At 42.9% G+C, this 24563-nt stretch overlaps 2 protein-coding genes across 8 annotated transcripts in view; one reads left to right on the top strand and one right to left on the bottom strand.

Annotated features, from left to right (window-relative positions):
* CEP290 (centrosomal protein 290) overlaps positions 1–11946 on the bottom strand; it is a 122584-nt gene extending 110638 nt beyond the window's left edge. For 5 of the 7 annotated variants that reach the window (XM_073327590.2, XM_073327592.2, XM_073327593.2 and 2 more), the window contains exon 1: positions 11781–11945. The gene's annotated coding sequence lies outside the window, so the exon portion shown is untranslated. Of the gene's footprint in view, positions 1–11780 lie in introns of all 7 variants that reach the window. The other 2 variants (XR_012156724.2, XM_073327595.2) reach the window with 2 other exon arrangements.
* A 218-nt stretch (positions 11947–12164) lies between these two features.
* The window catches only part of TMTC3 (transmembrane O-mannosyltransferase targeting cadherins 3), a 45999-nt gene continuing 33600 nt past the window's right edge, over positions 12165–24563 (top strand). Inside the window, exons 1-4 of the mRNA XM_073327596.2 lie at positions 12165–12302; positions 19731–19867; positions 21472–21688; positions 24094–24312. Of these exons, the coding sequence (XP_073183697.1) occupies positions 21500–21688; positions 24094–24312 (408 nt within the window). The 5' untranslated portion in view covers positions 12165–12302; positions 19731–19867; positions 21472–21499. The remainder of the gene's footprint in view (positions 12303–19730; positions 19868–21471; positions 21689–24093; positions 24313–24563) is intronic.

The following is a 24563-nucleotide window of genomic DNA, read 5'->3' as shown; positions in this document are numbered from 1 at the left end:
CAGTGGGGGGAGGCAAAATGCGACCTTGTAACGAAAGCACATGTGCTATGTATGTAATGTTAACAGCAAGGTTTACCCTGAAAGAGTGTAGCCACTGTTTTATAAAATGTGTCTTTTTAAATACCGCTGTCCCTTTTTTTTTCTCCACCAGCTGCATGTGTTTCAATGATCACAGGATCTTCTCCTTCCCAGAGGCTAGTGAAGCTTAGAAAGAAAAAAAAACGCACTCGCGATGAAATGTTCTCCGAGCTCATGCTGTCCTCCCACACTGACAGAGCACAGACGAATGCGTGGAGGCAAATAATGTCAGAGTGCAGGAAAGCACAAAATGACCGGGAGGAGAGGTGGAGGGCTGAAGAGAGTAAGTGGCGGGCTGAAGAGAGTAAGTGGCGGGCTGAAGACAGGGCTGAAGCTCAAATGTGGCGGCAGCGTGATGAGAGGAGGCAGGATTCAATGCTGAGGCTGCTGCAGGACCAAACCAGAATGCTCCAGTGTATGGTTGAGCTGCAGCAAAGGCAGCTGGAGCACAGACTGCCACTGCTGCCCCTCTGTAACCAACCGCCCTCCTCCCCAAGTTCCATAGCCTCCACACCCAGACGCCCAAGAACGCGGTGGGGGGGCCTCCGGCCAACCAGCCACTCCACCACAGAGGATTGCCCAAAAAAAAGAAGGCTGTCATTCAAAAAATTTTAAAGTTGTAAACTTTTAAAGTGCTGTGCTTAAAGTGCTGTGTGGCATTTTCCTTCCCTCCTCCACCACCCCTCCTGGGATACCTTGGTAGTCATCTCCCTATTTGTGTGATGAATGAATAACGAATGCATGACTGTGAAGCAGCAATGACTTTATTGCCTCTGCAAGCGGTGATTAAAGGGAGGAGGGGAGGGTGGTTAGCTTACAGGGAAGTAGAGTGAACCAAGGGGCGGGGGGTTTCATCAAGGAGAAACAAACAGAACTTTCACACCGTAGCCTGGCCAGTCATGAAACTGGTTTTCAAAGCTTCTCTGATGCGTACCGCGCCCTCCTGTGCTCTTCTAACCGCCCTGGTGTCTGGCTGCGCGTAACCAGCTGCTAGGCGATTTGCCTCAGCCTCCCACCCCGCCATAAACGTCTCCCCCTTACTCTCACAGATATTGCGGAGCACACAGCAAGCAGTAATAACAGTGGGAATATTGGTTTCGCTGAGGTCTAAGCGAGTCAGTAAACTGCGCCAGCGCGCCTTTAAACGTCCAAATGCACATTCTACCACCATTCTGCACTTGCTCAGCCTGTAGTTGAACAGCTCCTGACTACTGTCCAGGCTGCCTGTGTACGGCTTCATGAGCCATGGCATTAAGGGGTAGGCTGGGTCCCCAAGGATACATATAGGCATTTCAACATCCCCAACCGTTATTTTCTGGTCTGGGAATAAAGTCCCTTCCTGCAGCTTTTGAAACAGACCAGAGTTCCTGAAGATGCGAGCATCATGCACCTTTCCCGGCCATCCCACGTTGATGTTGGTGAAACGTCCCTTGTGATCCACCAGAGCTTGCAGCACTATCGAAAAGTACCCCTTGCGGTTTATGTACTCGGCGGCTTGGTGCTCCGGTGCCAAGATAGGGATATGGGTTCCGTCTATAGCCCCACCACAGTTAGGGAATCCCATTGCAGCAAAGCCATCCACTATGACCTGCACATTTCCCAGGGTCACTACCCTTGATATCAGCAGATCTTTGATTGCGTGAGCTACTTGCATCACAGCAGCCCCCACAGTAGATTTGCCCACTCCAAATTGATTCCCAACTGACCGGTAGCTGTCTGGCGTTGCAAGCTTCCACAGGGCTATCGCCACTCGCTTCTCAACTGTGAGGGCTGCTCTCATCCTGGTATTCATGCGCTTCAGGGCAGGGGAAAGCAAGTCACAAAGTTCCATGAAAGTGCCCTTACGCATGCGAAAGTTTCGCAGCCACTGGGAATCGTCCCAGACCTGCAACACTATGCGGTCCCACCAGTCTGTGCTTGTTTCCCGAGCCCAGAATCGGCGTTCCACAGCATGAACCTGCCCCATTAGCACCATGATGCATGCATTGTCAGGGCCCATGCTTTCAGAGAAATCTGTGTCCATGTCCTGATCACTCACGGGACCGCGCTGACGTCGCCTCCTCGCCCGGTATCGCGTTGCCATGTTCTGGTGCTGCATATACTGCTGGATAATGCGTGTGGTGGTTGATGTGCTCCTAATTGCCAAAATGAGCTCAGCGGCCTCCATGCTTGCCTTGGTACGGCGTCCGCACAGAAAAAAGGCGCGGAACGATTGTCTGCCATTGCTCTGACAGAGGGAGGGGCGACTAACGACACGGCTTACAGGGTTGGCTTCAGGGAGCTAAAATCAACAAAGGGTGTGCCTGTACATCAAGGAGTATTTCAGGCAGGACTGCACGGAGGGTTCCAATAAGAAATGGTGCACCTAAGTTATCGTTGTTATTGGAACAAGGAGGTTAGCCTGGCCTCTGATTGATACATGGCTAGATTTACCTCGCTGCACCTTCTCTGTGAGTGACTGCAGTGTGATCTAGACAGGGGAGGAGGAAAATGAGTACAAAACAAATCTGGTCTATTTCTTGTTCTGACCCACTCCATCTATCTTTTACATCTTTGGCTGGCAGCAGACGGTGCAGAAGGACTGCATGCCATCCACATCTCATGGCTGCTTGGCAGAAGATGGTACAGTACAACTGCTAGCCATCTTCATCTCTTGCCTGCCTGGCATAAGATGGTACAATACGACTGCTAGCAATCCTCATCTCTTGCCTGCCTGGCAGAAGATGGTACAGTACGACTGCTAGCAGTCCGTATCGCCTGCCCGCTCACCATAAGACGGTTCAATAGGACTGCAGGACTAAAGAGAATGACCTGGTCAAGTCACTCCAAATTTAGTCCCTGCGCCCATGTCTGCCCAGGCGCTCCTGATCGACCTCACAGAGGCGACCAGGAGCACCTCAGACATGACGATGACGGCTACCAGTCGTACTGTACCGTCTGCTGCCACAAGGCAAGGGGTTGCTGCTCCTGTGTAGCAATGCCGTACCGCGTCTGCCAGCACCCAGGAGACATAGGGTGACGGTTACCTGAGCGGGCTCCATGCTTGCCGTGGTATGGCGTCTGCACAGGTAACTCAGGAAAAAAGGCGCGAAATGATTGTCTGCCCTTGCTTTCACGGGGGGAGGGAGGGAACGGGGGCCTGACGATATGTACCCAGAACCACCCACGACAATGTTTTAGCCCCATCAGGCATTGGGATATCAACCCAGAATTCCAATGGGCAGCGGAGACTGCGGGAACTGTGGGATAGCTACCCACAGTGCAACGCTCCGGAAGTCGACACTTGCCTCGGTACTGTGGAAGCGCTCCGCTGAGTTAATGCACTTAATGCACTTAGAGCATTTTCTGTGGGGACGGACACACTCGAATATATAAAAGCGATTTCTAAAAAAACGACTTCTATAAATTCGACCTAATTTAGTAGTGTAGACATACCCTCAGTGAACACACTGCGATCTTTGAAGCAGATATTCCAGAAGGCAAATCTGCCTGTGGCAACAGAAAATCTCTTATATAACACCCAAGAATTGTACTCCGAACATCTGATTATCCAGCATCCATTTCTGTAAGGCAGCAAAATTCTTGTGCTGGCTACGACCCTCATCTTTTTGCTTATTGTGCCTGTATCCATAAAATCCAGTAGTTAATCTGAAAACTGGCCAGTCTATTGTGAGGGTAATAAGAATATGAAACAGTAAGTCCATCTACATGGAGCTTCTCTCCTGTCTATAACTATGGTCACAGTGGCTTGCCATTGTATTGGACATGGTGAGAAATGTCTGCACTATCTCCATAAGGGGGTTTGAGTTTGTGGATTACTACATTCACCGTGGCTGTTCCTACCATGCGCTGACAATAGCCCCAAAACAGCAGTTACGCCCTGCTAAATTTAAACACAGAACAAGCATTTTTTTAAAAATCTATTTATTGCCCTAAGTTAGAAGGATGGCAACAATGCAGTAAAAAACAAAACAAAAAAACCCCCAGAACAGTCAGTATATTTAGTCCATTGCTGTGAACTTACATACGGAATTGGGACAGATATTTTGTGCATGACAATCACTCTCTCAGGGCTGATCTTCACTTACAGGGGATTGACATGTGGCTGTCGATCCCCCAGGGGTCATTTCACCAGGTCTAGTGAAGACCAGCTAAATCGACCGCCATTCGCTCTCCCATCAACTCTGGTACTCCACCGGAACAAAAAGCATAAGGTAAGTCAACAGGAGAGTGTCTTCTGTCAATCTAGCATGGTGTAGACACCGCAATAAGTCAACCTAAGATATGTGAACTCCAGTTACTTTAGTCACATAGTTGGAGTTGCATAACTTAGGTCAACTTCGCCCTGTAGTGTAGACCTGCCCTCCAACATCCAACTTCTCCTATGTGCCCCAGCTACAAAAAGAGAGGACTTTTGATGTCTTTTTAGCCCTCATACTCCCCACACCTGAGGCTGTCAGAATCTCATGCATACTTCTGGGAATTGGCACAACTTGCTCTGCATTACCTCAGCCCAGTCTAGAGTTTCACCAACTTAACCTCCCTTTTTATACTCCACAGCCACACAACCTCAGCTGCCACTGTCTTCCTCAAAGCATTCCTAGAATTGTCTGTGATGACAACATGAAAACTTTTCTCCTCCAGTTGTGCAATTAAGTTATGAGGCAAATCATCCTTTCCTAGCCTCCAGTGAAAATGTAAGTGACCTGCCAGCTCTCTGTACTTCACATTTATTATTTCAGTTATATCATTTTTACAAGTTTAAATCCAGTTTTATTGGGGAATCCTTAGACACTGAGCAAAAGTACCTGAAGAGAGGAAAAAGAGATATATTAATTACTGCAATATCATTCAGAAGCTCTACATTACTTGATTTTGTATATTGGCCAGTATTAAAAAGCCTTTAATAGCCCAAATGCATAATATGTCATAAAAAAGAAAAATGTAGGAATTGTGGGAAAATATATTTACCATAACATTCTACAGTAGTGGTGGGCAACCTGCAGCCCACACGCAGCCCGTTAGGGTAATATGCTGGCGGGCCAGGCAACAGTTTGTTTACATTGACCGTCTGCAGGCACCCCGTCCGCAGCTCCCAGTAGCCGCGGTTCACCATTCCCGACCAATGGGAGCTGCGAGAAGCGGCGGCCACCATGTCCCTGTGGAACCGCGGCCACTGAGAACTACAGGCAGTCATGCCTGCAGACAGTCAATGTAAACAAATATGGGCCGCGGGTTGTCCACCACTGTTGTAGAGTCAGTTTCTCTGTGTTTACTAAGTGTTCTGGAAAATATATATTCTATGTAATCAATCATCTTCCAAGGATGACACTACACATGCATTATGCATATATTTCTGATCTTCTGCTTCTCCTGGATGACAGGGAGACACAGCTGCAGTATGCCATGCAGAAGAAATTCAATGATCTTTTGAAATGCTAGTCCTGCCCAGTTAATTAGGCGAAAAGAGGGAAAATATATTCTAAGCAAAAGGAGATGATGTGTCAGAGTAGCAGATGACCAAGGAGAAGAAGAGGCTGAGACTGCAGATTAGGCAAATAGGCTATTGGCATCATGAAAACATGGGCCATGAGACGTCAACAAGCAGTACTGAAATGGAACCACAGGCCCACTTCCACAGACAGACAAATGATTGAGGGTTTTACTGTCCCTTCCACAGCAAGGACACATCCAAGAATATAAGCACAGAATTATCTTCCAACAGCCCCACTCTAGCATTCTGCCGTGCAACCAGTCCTTCACTGTCCTGCCACACACCTCTTGTTCTTCCTAATCCTTAATTAGCCAATGACTTCGGCATCTCAAATCCCATTTATACAAACCTATAGGCTACTTCATTTCACGATACCAATTTTATGTTTGACCCTGTAAGCAGGGTCTGAATTAATTCTACCCTGACATCTAGTGATGAACTAGGGAAGAAGATTTCCGCAACTGACCTTGTTTGCGTAGACATTCCCATTTGGCCTAGGTGCACAGCATGATGGAGCTGCTTTGCCCAAATGATCACTTTTGGCGGGTGCTGGATTGCAAGTCACTTTGTAATTGGGTGCAGGGCTAATAAAGTGTTGTTATCCTTGGTTTGTGGGAGCAGAACTGTGCTTAGCATGCCCTGATTGAGGGTTTCACGCTCAGCTGAACTGTGCTCGCTAAGTGAGGGGTAGGAGCAAGGAGAACAACTGAGAGTGGGATGTGGTGGAGGGGGAAAGGAGGAGTATGTTAAAGGAACTTTTGATTGTCAGACTTAAGAACCTGAGGCAAAAACACTGCCCAACATACTCTGGGATGGGTGTGTTGCTCATGATGCTATGAATTCTGCTGTGACGTTGCACTCCATATCTTTTATGGAAATATGCTTATGTGTGTAAATATGCTGTAACTGGAATATTCTTTAAGCAAAAGGTCTCTTATAAAGTATCATAACAAAGGTTATAACCTACTGAATATATTCCTCCTGTTTGTATGCATGTATCATTCTTGTATCTGAAGCTAAAAATATGAAGTATAACTCTGAGGCCCTATTATAATTATGCAAAGTGTGGGCCATTAATGGTGGTTTAGAATCTTGATGGCTCCCATTGACCTAGTCAATTTGTTGTAAATGGTTTATTTACATGCAAAACTTCCTGTGTACATGTGGGCCAACCCAGGAAGAATGGAGACTAGGGGTTTTACAGTGACATGTCACCATGTCACATGACCCTGGAATCCATTTTAACCCTTGTATTTTTCCATTGAGGAGGTAGGGGTAGGGACAAGCACAGACAAAAGATTCCTGCCTTGTGCCAAAGCTATAAAAGGGGGTGGAGCAGGACACAAGGGGATGCCAGTTATGAGAAAACCCCTGCTTACCACCTGAGATGTCTGCTGGAACTAACAAGGACTGTACCGGGGAAAGGATTGGGCCCAGACTAGGAAGAATTCTAGTCTGTGAAAGAAGTTTATTGGAACATCTCTGAGATATTACCTGTAATCAGTTTCTTAATGTATTAGGCTTAGACTTGCATGTTTTTGCATTATTTTTCTTTGTGATTTACTTTGTTCTGGCTGTTATTACTTGAAACCATTTAAATCCTACTTTTTTATACTTAATAAAATCACTTTTGTTTATTAATAAACCCAGAGTAAGTGATTAATACCTGGGGGAGTAAACAGCTGAGCATCTCTCTCTAGAAGTGATACAGAGGGTGAACAATTTACAAATTTACCCTGTATAAGCTTTATACAGAGTAAAACGGATTTATTTGGGGGTTGGATCCAATTGGGAACTGGGTGTCTGGATGCTGGGACAGGTAACCTACTGAGATGTTTTCACTTAAAGCCTGTAGCTTTGGGGGTGTGGTCCAGACCCTGGGTCTGTGTTGCAGCAGGCTGGCGGGTCTGGCTCAACAAGACAGGGTTCTGGAGTCCCAAGCTGGCAGGGAAAACAGGCTCAGAGGTAATTTCAGCACATCAGGTGACAGTCCCAAGGGGATCTCTGTGACCAAACCTGTCACACCTGCCTGCAACATTTTCCCAAGGTAAAGCCGGGTTACTTTTCCCCTCTTTATTATAAAAATTATTTTCCATGCCAGACTCAGTGCTTGCAAGAGGGGAAGTATTGCCTCTCTGAGGCACCCAGCAAGTGATATATAATTTTCCCAGGTTACTGGGATCGGGGCTCTGGTTCTTGTGGTATTGTGAAAAAGGAACACCTAGATTTTGAACCCGGCCTTGTCACTGCCAACTCCGCGTGGCGGAATGGTTACAATTGTTATTAAAAGCTTTGTTAAAACAATGAATATATTTTATAAGCAATGAGACACATGAATATATTTATTAAGCAATGATACCCTAAATAATGTACTGAGACTCAAAATTCTTCAAAAAGAAAAGGAGTACTTGTGGCACCTTAGAGACTAACAAATTTATGTGAGCATAAGCTTTCGTGGGCTAAAACCCACTTCATCGGATGCATTCAGTGGAGAATACAGTGGGGAGATTTATATACATAGAGAACATGAAACAATGGGTGTTACCATACACACTGTAAAAAGAGAGTGATCACTTCAGGTGACCTATTACCAGCAGGAGAGCAGGGGGGAGGGGGGAAACCTTTTGTAGTGATAATCAAGGTGGGCCATTTCCAGCAGGCTCATTCACTGGCACATCTACCAATGTGATATATGACATCATGTGCCAGCAATGCCTCTCTGCCATGTACATTGGTCAAACTGGACAGTCTCTACATAAAATAATAAATGGACACAAATCAGACGTCAAGAATTATAACATTCAAAAACCAGTTGGAGTCACTTCAATCTCTTTGGTCACTCGATTACAGACCTAAAAGTTGCAATTCTTCAACAAAAAAACTTCAAAAACAGACTCCAATGAGAGACTGCTGAATTGGAATTAATTTGCAAACTGGATACAATTAACTTAGGCTTGAATAGAGACTGGGAGTGGATGGGTCATTACACAAAGTAAAACTATTTCCCCATGTTTATTCCCCCCCCTCCACCTACCACTGTTCCTCAGATGTTCTTGTCAACTGCTGGAAATGGCCCACCTTGATTATCACTACAAAAGGTTCCCTCCCTCCCCCGCTCTCCTGCTGATAATAGCTCACCTTAAGTGATCACTCTTGTTACAGTGTGTATGGTAACACCCATTGTTTCATGTTCTCTATGTATATAAATCTCCCCACTGTATTCTCCACTGAATGCATCTGATGAAGTGGGTTTTAGCCCACGAAAGTTTATGCTCAAATTTAAATTTGTTAGTCTCTAAGGTGCCACAAGTACTCCTTTTCTTTTTGCGAATACAGACTAACACGGCTACTACTCTGAAACAAAATTATTCAAGCAACTACATGATCTTGTTGTAACTCTTATCTTACGTTTACCTTCCCAACTGTTTTGTTTTTCTTATAACCACTTGTTAACTACTGTCTTTTATATAGGCATCAATCTTGCAATTGGTCAAGTGGAAAGACCTCTGTGTTTGCATGAATGACTATTAATCCAATTATAGGATTGGGACTTTAAACTGTAAATTCTTAGGAGCACTGACTGGGTCTTCTATATGTTCTGAAAATGCAAAGGACACTTTTGGGTGCAGTAAACCAAATAAGGCTATAAAGTATCAGTTTATTGATGATGGCACATTCAAAAAAAAAACAACACTTGCTTCCTCCACTTGCTAGAACATGCTGTGCTGGTTGTATTTGTAGATGATCTCTTTATCACAATGGATGAAGCTTGTGGGTCCATGCTGATAGTATTAGATCTATCTGCTGCTTTGCATACTAATGATTGTGAGCTATTGTTGACCAACTTGCCTGCGGACTTATGCGGCAGTAGATGGGGCTGATTTTACATGACTTGGGGTCATCTCATCTCATACAGGGCTCTGTTTAGTTACCCCTCTTCTTCAGTGTACAGTATGTATAGGATCATTGAGAGGGTATATTAGGAGATATGGCTTGTGATGCCATCAGTATGCTGATGACACACAACTTTTAATTTTTTTCATCTCAGCCAGCCAGAGTGGTGAACTACATTACCTTGTAGCTGTTTGAAATTGGAGCATGGTTGAGATGTAGTTCAATCCAATATGACTTTATATATAACACATTATAGTTTATATAGTCCAATACTTTAAGTGAAGTGTGACAAATGGATAAGCAAGTTCTATTAATGGCACCATCTATGACCTAAGAACCTCTGGGTGCCAACTGGCAGAGGGCACAGGGGGTGCAGATACTTTTACAAGGATTTGCTGGGTTAGATATATGCATAATAGTTCACCAAAGGGTGGCATGTGAGCTCTCTACCAACAGCCAGTATCACACTAGTCATCATAATCATTGCCAAATGCATGTCTGGCTAATATTTCAAAAATTATCCATCTATATTGTAAATTATGTTCTTAAGGTAAGGCAGATCACCAGAAGGTGGCATGTCACAGACAGGTTCTTTGCAGGCAGGGATAACAGATGGTTATGTCGCTGTCTGGTCATTGTATACCAGTGGTTCTCAACCTATGTACCATTGTGGGCTGAATATACAGCTCTCTATGTGTTATGTGGGCCACATCCACAAAATATGTATGCTATCTATATGGCCCTGAGGATGTCACATGGGCCATAGATGTGTGCTGATTGGGCCACAAGCGGCACACGGGCTGAGAACCACTATTGTATACTGTCCACTTTATAATAACGGTGGTCTATTTGCATAGTAACGGTGATACCAGTGGAAAGATTCTGAACATTTATTCTTGTAGATTTCACAAAGAAATAAACAGCAGGAAGGGATCCCATTTTCAAGTAAAGACAGTGGATTGTGGGGGCACAGCCGAGAGTGAAGCATACCTTCACACCAAGCAGACAGTGTGTCATCTCTCATGAAAAAGGGATCACAGCCCACCTGGCTGGAAAGTGCCGGTGAACAATATTTTATTAGGCATGAGAGTATCTTGTTAATTAAAACTAAACCCTAGAATGTGCGTTATGATTTTATTTTATATGTAACCCTTTGTTTCCGATACTTTAACTTGCTATCCCTGGAATCTCTATACTTAGATAAATCAACTTTTGTTTTCACTTTAAACATAACTATAAGTGATGAGCGTTAAGTGGAGTGATGTAAGGTAACCAGTAAACTGAAATGTACTGCTTATTTGCAGGTTTCAGAGTAACAGCCGTGTTAGTCTGTATTCGCAAAAAGAAAAGGAGTACTTGTGGCACCTTAGAGACTAACCAATTTATTTGAGCATGATAAGCTATTACCAGCAGGACAGTGGGGTGGGAGGAGGTATTGTTTCATATTCTCTGTGTGTATATAAAGTCTGCTGCAGTTTCCACCGTATGCATCCGATGAAGTGAGCTGTAGCTCACGAAAGCTCATGCTCAAATAAATTGGTTAGTCTCTAAGGTACCACAAGTACTCCTTTTCCTTTTTGCTTATTTGCAAGCAGTGAATCTGTGAATAATGCAAGTGCCCAGTGGACCTGGGGCTGGACACTCTAGCAGATGCTCAGAGGGTTCCAGGGCTGGAGTGTGCCTATCTCTAACCTGTGGAAAGCAAAGCACAGGGTCTGCACTAGGCTAAGAGAGGAGCTGGCACAGTCAAGGCTTCCTCCTGCTCAGGACAGGTGGCGGTGACCCTGGGTACCCAGGGGAGCATCACACCATCGCAATTAGCGACCCGATGGTTTCACATCCTTTCTCTTTGCCAGGAACGGTTTTAGAGGCTTGACGCGCACCCCATGGTTCCCTCACACGCCACCGGCCCCGCGACCATGGCTGTGGCTCTTCCCCATCAGCGTGTGCCGGGCGCGCACCGCAGTCTCCGCTCGCACATGGCCTCCACCAGCAAGAGCCGTGCTCCTGCCCACGCGGGCCCGGGCCCTCCCACGGCGCGTGGCCGCGCTCTGCAGGGAGGCAGCTGCCCTCTCCCACCGGGCCACAGCCAGGCTCCTCAGCCGCGCAAGGCGCTGCCGGCGGGAGGCTGCGGCGCGGCTCCCTCGCAAGTGCCCGGATAACGCGCCCCGAGCCTGGGCCCCGTGGAGGCGGGACGTGGGGAAAAGACGGGGGCCGCCGCTACCACCCCAACTGCCCTCCAGGGCCACCGGCGGCCTCCCCCCTGCCCGGCAGCTCCCCTCCTCCCCCCACCGCCGCGCCCTCCTGCCCTCACCCGTCTCGGTTGAAGCTACCGGAGGCAACGGCTGCTGCTAGGCGACACCATCAAACATCACTCCGTGGCTGCGTCAGCCCGCGCAGGGCGGGACCCGAATACGCGTCGACGTTGGTCGAACCAAAACTCCCGCGAGCCTACAAGCCCCAGCGTGCATAGCGGAGACTATGACTCCCGCCATGCAACGCGCCACAAAGGGTAAGGACGGCTCTCCATGGCACAGAAGATCGCTCTTTGTGTGAGGGGAATCCGCCAAGCCTAAATCCAAGACTACATTTCCCAGCATGCCTGCCGGCCTCGCCGAGACGTCAGGCCCTAGTGCCCTAGGCTACCTCAAGCCAGCCGGCACGCTGGGACCTGTAGTCTGGAGGGACAGCTCCCGGCATTCTTCGGGCCGGCGGTGGCTCTGCGCTTGCGTAGCGCAGAAGGGAGCGTCCCGGGTACTCCCAGCAGGGGCTCGGTAGCTGCGGAACGAGTTATGGGCGTTTGCAGCAGGGAGAGAGCGTTACCCCCGGGCGCCAGGTAGGGGAGCGCTGGAAGGGTGGGGCGATGCGGCCGGCCGGGCTGGGGCCTCCCCCAGGCGAGTGGGGCGGAGGGGACACGACGGGGTGGGTGATGCCGCCCGCGCTCCTCCGGCGGGGAGGGGCTGCTCCGCTCCCCCCCTCCCCCCCGAGCCGCGACGTGCTCCCGCTGCCCTGTCCCGGCCCCTGCGCGCCCCTTGCCGCCTCGCGATGGGCAGCGGGGCGGGCCCAGCCTCGGAGCTGCCCCTTCCCTGAGTCTTGCCTCAGCGTCGGCTGCGAGGCCCCTGGACCACCACGGGGGCGGGCCCTTTCAGGCCTGCTTCAGCCGTACACCCCTCCCAGCCTGCAGAGCAGGGGTTTGCCCCGGCCCCCTAACGACCTCTCTCCTCTGCTCTGCCCCCGGGAGAGGCTGCATTGCAGTGCTACTGTCCGCATATAGCTGGCGTGCTGTGACTGGGGGCTCCTTGGGGCAGGGACCAGAGTCCTGTGTTTGGTTTCAGAGTAGCAGCCGTGTTAGTCTGTATTCGCAAAAAGAAAAGGAGTACTTGGGGCACCTTAGAGACTAACCAATTTATTAGAGCATCAGCTTTCGTGAGCTACAGCTCACTTCATTCGAATGCATCTGATGAAGTGAGCTGTAGCTCATGAGAGCTTATGCTCAAATAAATTAGTTAGTCTCTAAGGTGCCCCAAGTACTCCTTTTCTTTTTGTCTTGTGTTTGTGCGGTGTCTGGCACAGCGGGGCTCCCCTAACTCAATCCAAATAAGGTATAGAAAATATGAGGATATTCTGGGAACTGGGATTGTTTAGTCTGCGGAAGAGAAGAATGAGGGGGGATTTGATAGCTGCTTTCAACTGTCTGAAAGGGGGTTCCAAAGAGGATGGCTCTAGACTGTTCTCAGTGGTAGCTGATGACAGAACGAGGAGTAATGGTCTCAAGTTACAGTGCGGGAGGTTTAGGTTGGAAATTTGGAAACAGTTTTTCAGTAGGAGGGTGGTGAAACACTGGAATGTGTTACCTAGGGAGGTGGTGGAATCTCCTTCCCTAGAAGTTTTTAAGGTCAGGCTTGACAAAGCCGTGGCTGGGATGATTTAATTGGGGATTGGTCCTGCTTTGAGCAGGGGGTTGGACTAGATGAGCTCCTGAGGTCCCTTCCAACCCTGATATTCTGTGATTCAGCAACAACAAAAAACCCAGTAGCATACAGCCCTGAAAGCTGAGCTTGTTTTTTCTCATTACTGTTCCTGCCATGTGTTCTTCTTTGCAAGTGGATCTGTAGCTGTTCATTTTTCCATGTTCTTCTTTGTATGTACTGTTGCATTTTGATGCTCAACCAAGCCTGGCACATTTTAGGATATTTGACTCTCCCTATGTGCATACATGCCTCAGCCCTATTGTAACCCCTTTCATCCTTGAGGGAGTACTCAAATTCTAATATAGCTTCCTCAGGGGTCACTTTAACTTTTTTCTAGGCATCCAGTTGCAGGAAACTAATCCCAATTTAAATAAAAGCAGTGCTTAGGCCATGTCTACAGTACCACCGCTATGGCAGCACAGCTACAGGACGGCAGCTGTGCCACTGTAGTGCACAATTTTTCACAAACCCAAGAGATATAACTATGTAAATCTAATTTTTAGTTGTATACTCAGTCTTATTTAGCAGGGTTGGGAAGGCAGGAGTGACTATACAGAAATCCAGAGAAGACTGTAACAAACTTCACAGTGACTTAACCAAGCTAAGTGAGTTGGCATGATGGTTGCAAATGACATTGTATGTAGGTAAATGCAAAATAATGCATATTGAAAAGAAATATTAAACTGTTCATATGCTCTAGAGTGTTCTGAGTCAACTATCTACTCCGGTGGGAGTTCTGTGCCTAAAAATTCTGCAACAAAAATTTACACACACCCCCACCCCACCCCCCGCTGCTAACAGAACTATAAACCGACTTTCAATAAAGATTAGAAATGCTGGTTTATAGCACTTTTTGATTGGTATGGGGCCTGATAACAGAGTTTTTATTGTATAAGGAACAGAATGAAGAATACTACAGCAAATATCCCATTACGTAAATCTATATGTGGCCTCATCTAGTAAACTGCAGAACTGGTCCCCCAGTTTCAAAAAGAATGTTGTAGATTGAGGGAGGGTTTGGAGAAAGGCAAAGAAACTATCAGAAGGATGGAAAAACTTTCACGAGAGATTGAAAAGACTGGGATTGATTACCTTAGAAAGGAGCTAAACAAGAACGAATAAGATAAAGTATACAAAATAATGAATGGTACAAAGAAGGTGGACTGGAAGCTTCTGTTCTCCATGTCTCATAATACAATGAAAAGTGGGACAGTCAATGAAATTAAAAATGCCAAATTTAAAACCAATAAACACAAGATATAATTAAACTTGTGGAACTTGTAGCCACTGGCTGTTGTTGAAGCCAAAGGCTTACAACAGCTCTGCTTCTTTTGAAAAGAATTCAAGTTACTGTTTATTATTAATGTTTTCAGTTGAGAGCTTCTGAAAGAAAGAGAGAAAGAAAATTGGAATATATCTGAACCCTCAGAAATATTGAGTAGATGTAAATTATTTGTAATATTTTTCAGGAGTTAGAACTGTAGCACAAAAACTTACTACAGGTTACTTCACAGTCCTAGTGTCTGAGGAATTTTAATGGAAACCTATTCTTGTCAGGTTTCCACACAGTTTTGAAAAAAGCTAAGTGAATCAAACTGTAATTCACCTATGTAAAAGTGCATGTGGTGTTGCACCATGAACTGTTCTTAATGCACTTCTTCTGTGTTGGAATTACTTTACCATCTTTACACAGAACTTGAAAAGATTTATTAGAGCAGTAAAGTATTCTGGGAATAATATAAAATGCATGCTATACAAGACTTATACACTGTATACAAGACTTACACAATGTAAACATATTTCCCTTCTTCTATTTGAATATGGAATAACCAAAGGTGTATAATATACATGTGTAAAATAGTTATTGTGTGAAAAAATGTAAATGTTAAACAACTAGTAGAAGAGGAATATTCAGTCCACTTCCAGTTGTATAAAATTGACTCTCAATTAATGAGAGGTCAGTCTGATCAATATAAGCCCAATTCTTTTTTTTCCTGCAACATTCCATGATAGGAATGAGCTTGCACAGGGCTTGCTTCCCACGGGATTGCTAATTATGAAACAGTGAATAGCTATACCATACTTCAAGTTACAACAGCATTTCTGTCTAAACATGAATTTTCTAACTTCTCCACACAGGTAGTCAGATCATCTTGAAAACTGACCTGCAAATTCAGGCTAGAGTTTATGGTTTTATATTTAGAGCTGCTTGGTCTAGGGGTTCCTGGTTACTCTCAAAAGTCTACTCCTTATTCCCCTTATGGCCTGTTTTCTAAATTCAATTTTCTTAACCATTTTTGTTGGTATGAGGGCGAAAAAAATCTGTGGGCAACAACCATATGAAATTGTATCACTGGCTTGCCCCACTGAGATCTGGTGTTCACTACAAACAATTTGTGAAACCTTATAAATAAAAATGTTGTTTAACTTTATTTCTGTTTCTAGAGTAACATACCAGAACGTTGTTCTAGCATAAAATGCCAGCACTGTACATGGAGGTAATTGAGATCCCTTGCACACAAAATTCCCACTAGTTTAGGGGGAAGTAACCTGGGTGAGAGCCAGGAGGCCATGAATTAAAGTCTCGTCTTTAACTGGCGATATTTCTGTGCTTCTCATGATTCTTATTATTGGTTAATACCCCATATTCTCTGCTTCGGATAGACAACTATCATATCCCACCTGTCTTACCAGTAAGATAACTGAGATTGTGTCAGCTTTCTGTGGCTCGTGCAGTGAATAGACCCTAGGTCTTTAAGGTATAAGACTCAAGTCTTCCGCATTCAGCCACCCTGGGTTTTGAAATTACTGTATCAAATCTCAGTGCTTACTTAGTCCATCAGTAACAGCTTCCCTAACGACTAGATCAGCGATTCTCAAACTGTGTGGGTCATGACCCCATTTTAATGGGATCATTAGGGCTGGCTTAGACTTGCTGGGGTCTGGGGCCCAAGCCCAAGGGCTTCTGCTTTGGCCTCCCAGCCTGGGATATTGTGGCTTTGGCTCTCTTTTTCCCCTTGGTCCCCCCTTCCTGGGGTCCTGTAGCAATGTTTCTTGTCAGAAAGGGGTCGCGGAGCAATGAAGTTTGAGAACCCCGGCACTAGACTACAGTTCCTTTACCGAATTAGGAATAGAACCGGGGATCCTGATTCTCAGCATTCTAATGATGTCTTGCAAAAAGTTTTGCAACGTATTTGGAAGGTGTGTTAGCTCCAGGGGTAGAAGATTGTGGTGTGGATTTAAATGTCCTTAATGCTGAGTTGAGTCAGTATAATTCAGCGTATTGTAATTTCTGTCTTGCCCATGTAAAGTTGCAGCCAGTTTTCAGTTTATAAATCTTTGCATGCTCTCCTTAATTCACCAAAAAAGTCAAATAGCTTTGGCCTGACAAAGGTTTTACAAGGTAACTTCTCACAGAGCCAGAAACATAATCCAGGTTCTTCAGAACCTACTCATTCGCTAAGGGAATGTCGACTCGGTAGTTTTTACCCCTATAGCTGGAGCCCCGCAAGCCTGAGTTAGCTGACCTGGGCCAGCCACAGCTGTGCTGTGGGTCTTTTATTCCAGTGTAGACATACCCTTAGTTACATTGCCTTTACAAAGATCTGTGAGACACACACACATGTTTGCCTAACAAATAATTGTATATAAAGATGTTTCTGTATTGTGAATGAGAGAAAGAACTGCAGGGAAAAGGGATGATACTGAAGTTGAGGAGATGGGCTGGAGCTTAGAAATCGGTTTTCTACTGTGCGCTGCAACAGACATCCTATGTGATGGTGGGCAAATCACATAAATCAGGATTTTCAGAGGTGACCTCTAAATTTGGCCATAATCTCCCTTCTCTAAAATGGACACCATGATATTTTCCTCCGTCACAGAGGTAATATGCAGATAACTATGGTAATATTAAAGGTACAAAACAACCAGGAGCTGTGCAAGGAGAAATGAATGGTAAGAAGGATCAGGACTTAGAGGTATATTAGGAGTTCCAGTAACATTGGGAGGATTGGAACTGGGTTGGGGTAAGTGGGATGGCCACCTTGGATTTTTGCTGTGTAAGGGAAGGAGGGCAAGGCTCAAGGAAACATAGAGTGAGATGGGGAGCCAGGGATCAATGTTGGGCAAAGCCTTCTGTGTAAAGAACTATCCCCAGTGAACTTGGCTGAGAGCAGGCACTCGCTCAAGTGCTATGCTTGTGTGACATTCCCCAATGTGCAACCTGAACTGCTGTGTCTCCTTAGTTCTCCAGCCTGGGATGCCTTTTACACAATTTTGCTAGTGAACAGTAAAACCCCTCTAGGCTCTGCTCACTCATAGCAACGAGCATTTCCTGGGGGTGTTTTGGGTTTTGAAGCTTATGGTTCATGTTCCTCCACAACCCTAACAATAACAATCTTGGCCACCTTAACTGAGCCTTTCCTGGTTTTCTGACATTTGAGTTTGGGATTGTGAAGTGCAATATTCCAAAAGGGTACTGGGAAGCAGAAGACCCCTCTTCTGCACCAGCCTTAACTTCTCCTTAAAAGAACTTTCTGTAAGTGATGTTCAATTATATTTGACACATTTATTTTTTAAAATTCAGTGACTTATTCTCTTTTTTTAATTACAAAGGTATTTTTAAATTTGAGGAGAGGATCCCTGCAATAGTTGAATTGCTCTATTACTCTACACTTGGAGTACTGAAAGTCTTCTGTGCTATTTGTAAAGAAAACCTCTTCCAACTCTCACTTTCTTGATTTCAGTTTCTTCTGACTGATTCTTCTCAAAGCTACCGGGCTAATAGCACATCTTATATCTAATGGTCTTTTCAAATGCATACTCCCTTAGGCCCTGGGCCCCCAGCCATCACCTCTATCTAGCAGTGGAATCATGGAATTCTCTTGCCCTCAGACCAGACCTGGGCTTCAGTCCCCTGTGATGAATTGTAATGATTTGATCACACCTGACTTATCTTCAGTACTTGAAGTTTTGCTCCTTCCAGGAGTAATGGTTAGTGGTAACCAGGGACCAAACAACCTCCTTAAAACAAAGTATTATTTATTTAGGAAAAAAGCTTTTAAGAGAACTCAAATAATAAAACACTAAAACAGACTATGCACATGTCTAGTTTACCAGGTGTCTAACCATCTGTGACACTTGCTTGGAGTTCTGTGGCTTGAGAGTCACCTTATTATGCCCCCCTGCTTTTGACCTCTCCTCTTCGTCCAGCAAGGGGGGGAGAGAGAGAGAGTAAACTTCCATTGTGTTGGCTGATAACATTTATTTTCCATGTGAACCAAAGCAGATGAGTGAATATACATCCCTTGTCTGGCCAAAATCTGTTTGTCAGCCCTGTCTGGGATACAGGCTGTGGGATACACACATTTTCAGTGCATATAAACAGCTCCTTAAATGTCAATTGAACATACATCTTGAAATGATCATGATGACCAGTACAACATGAGCTTTTATTAGAGACCACACATGACCTTTTTTGCATAAATACTATGAAAGCAATGTGTTAGGTGAAATGAGTTTATCAGGCCTGAAAGGAGTTGCTGCTAGAGAACAGTGGACCCTTTGCCAGTTGGCACTGAGGTGTTCCTAGGGTCACACCATGTTCCACATTAGGATTAGGGTAGGTCTAAGCTTCCTATATACTCTCCAAGACCCCTAGGGTCTGGCTGCCATTGTCTGTTCCCTAATTCATGAGCCATTTCTTTCTCCAGCTTCATCTGCTTAGTCCTTTGATAAACACCCCCTTCCATAAGGGCACGTCTTCACTGGCAACGTTAAAGCGCTGTGCTCTTTTAAAAAAAACACCTCCAAGAGGGGAGTAGCTACCACTCTACACTGGCACTTTACAGTGCTCAGGGGGGTGTTTTTCACTCCCCTGAGCAAGAAAGTTGCAGCGCTGTAACGTGCCAGTGTAGACAAACCCTGAGAGCAGGTCACTTTTTAACAGTTTATTGCCCTCTGATCCGTTAGATCCCAGCCTGGGCAGAACAGCTGTGTCACTTTGCCCTGTAATTGCCCTTTTGTTTGTTCTTCCCTACACCCCCCTGCTAATTAAAACAATACATTCATACAGGAAAGTCTTATAACCCAGTATGCAGTAACTTCACCTCACTGATCAGGTCACATCAATGTTAATAAAATAATTATTTCACAGTATTCTTAGACTATTGCAGTAGCAATTTAATGACTGTTTCTAGTGCTTGATGAGTTTACCAGACAATTGTGGAAGATGAAAATGAAAGAGGGGGTTCAGTTTTAGTATTTTCCCTGAATATCGTTTTTCATCTTTATAGAAAATTCCCATAAGCATGCTGTAAGTGTGATCAGGAGTAACGCCAACACAGTTTGCATAATTAGAAAAAAATATTAAGTTCACCTCTTCATGAACTTTCTACTGAGAATGCAGATAAACAAAGCGGTCACTTCAACAGTAAGTTAAACTTCTTATCATTACAAATCATTACTTCCTTGCTGTTGAGCATCTAAGGTACTTAACTGAAGCACTTAAGTTTTATATAGAATGTTTTCTGTATATTCCAGAAGGTTGGGTTTATATGATTTAGTTTTCTTTTTAGTAGCTGTTTTCCACAAAAAAAATATTAAAAATGCAGTTTTAAAATTCTGCAAAAACATTAACAGTACAGTCCGTGCCATTTAGGGTAACGCTGTATGCTGCGAGTGTCCTCTTATTTGTGATTAGGATTTGAGAGCACTGGAGTTTTATGGTTCTGTTATTTATACTAGAGCTGTCAAATAATTAAAAGAAATCTCAATCATGAGTTAAAAAAATCCTGATTAATCACAGTTTGAATCACACTGTTACATTTAAATTGGTATTCTATTATCATTTGTATATATTTTGGATGTTTTTTACATTTTGAAATCTATAGATTTCAGTTATAACACAGTACAAAGTGTACAGTGCTCACTTTATATTACTATTTTTAAATTACAAATATTTGCACTGTAAACAAGATAAAATAAATAGTATTTTTCAATTCACCTCATACAGGTACTGTAATGCATTCTCTTTATTATGAAAGTTCAACTTACAAATGTCAAATTATTATATTTTTTTTACATAACTGCACTCAAAAACAAAACAGCGTAAAACTTTAGAGTCTACAAGTCGAAGCATGAAGGGGCATATGAATGTTTAGCATATCTGGCACATAAATACCTTGCAATGCTGGCTACAACTGTGCCATGCGAATACCTGTTCTCACTTTCAGGTGACGTAAATGAAAAAACAGGCAGTATTATCTCCCGGAAATGTAAACAAACTTGATTGTCTTAGCAATTGGCTGAACAAGAAGTAGGACTGTTTGAGGTGAATTGAAGAGTACTATTTATTTTATCTTTTTTTACTGTGCAAATATTTGTAATAAAAAATAATATATAATGAGCACTGTACACTTTGCATTCTGTGTTGGAATTGAAATCAATATATTTTAAAAAGTAGAAAAACATCTAAAAATAGTTATAATTTTAAATTGGTCGTCTTATTGTTTAACAGTGCAATTAATATTGCGATTAATCATGATTTTTTTAAAATTTAATTTATTTTGCTATTAGGGTAACTCCGTATTAATTGAATGCATTAACTGTGATTAATTGATAGCCCTAATCTATACCATTCATAGGGCAGTGCTCTGACTACAAGTGTCTCTGGCAGCAAGGCTTATGGTATGTGATGGCCACTTCTGAGTTTTTTATAGATTGAAATAAGTAAATGAAACACAGCAGGAGAGAGGTTTGTTTGGATGTAAACCTTCATTCAGGGGAGAAAGTTTAGTCACAACATTATTCTTAATGTTAGGTTTTGTAAAATTTGTTTGGAAAACCTCAGTTTTAAGCTTAAATTTATTACTGTCACCTCGTATGTATAAATTTAGTTTTGAATTAATTTAGTTTTTTAGTGCTTATACCTTTCTAATATGGATTGTTCTAAATCTACGTTCAACAACTGAAGTTGAAATAAACTAAAATTGAAATCAATAAAATCTGTGTTCATGGATCTGTCCATTTTTCCAGAATTAATCCATGAAAGCTTGCGGAGAAGATGGCTGATGTTAGCCTGAAGGAAATAGCACTAATAATAGGTGTGGTGGCAGCCTGTTACTGGAACAGTCTCTTCTGTGGCTTCGTTTTTGATGATGTTTCAGCAATTCTGGACAATAAAGACTTGCATCCTTCTACTCCTTTAAAAAATCTGTTTCAGAATGACTTCTGGGGGACTCCTATGTCTGAGGTAAATTGGCCATAAGATATATTTAGTCTCAGAAATACTGTAAGTTCTTCAAAGTTCTGCTTCTTATGTTCTCCTTTATCATTTCATTTTTACAGAATAGTTTGTTTCATAGTTGGTAAATAATACCTATTTCTAACCTGTTTGTTTTATAAACTCGTTTGGTTAATCAACAGCCTATTGCTACAAAATATAAACTAGTCCTGTATCACATACCATGCTTTTGTCCATCCAGTCTTATTTTTATATTAGAACTTGTAGTATCTGAACACTACCGAAGAATTAAAAACAATAACAACAAAAAACCCTAATAATAGACCATTCTATAGAAACTGGAAGAAAAGATGGTCTTGTAGTTCATACAGTTGCCTGGTACTTGGGAGAGCTGAGTTCTCAGCTCTGCTATCAGCTTTACCTTGGGCAAATCGCTTCATCTCCCTAGGTGAAATCCTGGCAAAATTCCTTTTGACTTCATTGGGGCCAGCATTTCACCCTCTGTGCCTCACTTCCAAATATTTCCCCATCTTACATAAGAAATTCGTTAATGTTTTGGAGGCACTCAGCTACTACAATGGGCAGGGTGGGGTTGGGGGGGCATATAAGTACCTAGGAAAGCCTCTGTACACGGTCTGTTATATCCTCAGGTCTGATATTAGACATTCTGAGACCTTAGTAGAAATACAGAGATTAAATAAAATATGCATGTATATATTCACAGCTATAATCCAACTGCTGAAAAGTAAATGGTCTCACATATACAAAACTGCCAAGCTATTTAGTTGTAATGTTTCAGAGTAGCAGCCGTGTTAGTCTGTATTTGCAAAAAGAAAAGAAGTACTTGTGGCACATTAGAGACTAACAAATTTATTTGAGCATAAGCTTTCGTGAACTACAGCTCACTTCATCGGATGCATGCGATGAAGTGAGTTGTAGCTCACGAAAGCTTATGCGCAAATAAATTTTTTAGGTTTACATTACAATTAAAGACTAACAGTTGAATTTTTTTCAGTTTGAAAGAAACCCAAAGAACTATTACAACACTTCAACCATTAGGAATGTGCTTTACTAGTAAACAAATCTACTCTCATTGGTTTAATTACCTCTGATACAATCTTATTATTTTACAGTTCATAATGACTGTACCCTGAAGTAAAACAAAATTTCAGATACATCAAATGTTTACCTATGTTGTTTAGTTTTACAGATCACACAACAATTTAAGAAATGTCAGTACAATCCATGTATTTGTTGATGAATATTAATTTATTTTTCTCAGTTTGATAACTTCCTAAGATTTAGTATCACAAAAATAAAATAAAATGCCATAAAAGTAGTTTGGAAACACTTCCATATATTTTAAAATATCTTTTTATGGCTGTGATATTTTATCATTTTAAGAAACGGTCCTCTGACTGTATAGCCATGAGGTAGGATTTGGGACTTTCTTACTAGCTGGCAGTGTTAGTATATAATACTGTAGATGCATTTATAATTTCTGGTGCCTATATTAATAGCAATTGAGGTACCTTTCAAGGAAGAGTTATATTAATATCCTACTTATTGTGACTTCGCAGTCTTATGTCAATGCACAAACTCATTTCATATCTAAGAAAAATTATCTTTATAATGACATGTGGCAACACTACTAACTCCCAGTAATCTAGAGAGAGTTCTCACCAAACTTTATGTTCAGAATGTCTAAATTACAGAATTTAGTTATCAATTAAACAGATTAATAATCTTTGTGAAACTATCCTACTCGTTTAATCTCAAATACTTCTTATTTAAAAAAATTTGTATTTTTAAGATATGCCAGACTGGAATGGTATAAATAGCATGGATGATAATGCGTAATACGATACACATTTTATTTTCATTTTTCTGGTTAAACTAGCTTTGAGTACACATTATATAATTCAGAAGTGTGCTCATGAGGGCCAGATAAGAATGTAGATAGATACAAACTTTGCTCATATATCAAACTAATACATATATTAAAAATAGTTGAATTTTATTTTTATATTTTTGGCCATTTTTATTAGTGCTTTATCTAGTAGAGCACCAGCTACAGTAAGTAGTGGATCAGACAGTATACTTGAAAAACATACAAAACCCATTTGGAAGCTGGGGAAATGGTCACAATTAACTCTTTACATTTTTCCTATCTTATCATTTTTCCTGTTCTCCTTAATTCTCCCTGGAATTTTAAATGGATGTCAGTCTCTACTTTCTGTTCTTAACTGTTGTGTAGTGCTGCTCTGCACTGTTAACCAACTGGTGTTTTCATCTTAGGTAGATGCACTGCAGTAATGGAAAAAATACTTGTGTATAGTTTAAATTGCTTTGGGGTTAAAGGCCCTGTATAAGTGTAAGCTGATGATTATTACTGTTTATTTATTTCCCTGTAGGAGAGGAGTCATAAGTCATATCGACCTCTTACTGTCCTCACATTTCGTTTAAACTACCTGTTCAGTGAGTTAAATGCCGTTTCTTATCACCTCCTAAATCTGGTTTTTCATGCGGTGGTTTGCATAGTCTTCCTCAAGGTCTGTAAGCTTTTTCTGGACAACAGGAGCAGTGTAATTGCATCCTTGCTATTTGCAGTGCACCCAATACACACTGAAGCGGTAGGTAAACCTGAGAAGGGCACATTTCATTCATTTATTAAAATGTTTGGCTCCATTTAATTTCATATGTGTATATGGTGTGTGTGTGTATGTGTGTTAGTATATTGTAGCTTCTAAAAGTATTTATACTGCTGAGGTGTAAGAAAAACTATCATAAAGTAAAACACATTTTAACAATGAGGATTTGATAAGGCTTTTGCTATTGTGCAAAAAAAGTTCCACAGTTTAAATCTATCCCAATTCAGTAAAGC

This window comes from Lepidochelys kempii, chromosome 1, assembly GCF_965140285.1.
Source record: "Lepidochelys kempii isolate rLepKem1 chromosome 1, rLepKem1.hap1, whole genome shotgun sequence".
Taxonomy (NCBI): Eukaryota; Metazoa; Chordata; order Testudines; family Cheloniidae; genus Lepidochelys; species Lepidochelys kempii.
The sequence above is the reverse complement of the archived record's forward strand: the minus strand, read 5'-3'. Positions and strand labels throughout refer to the sequence as shown.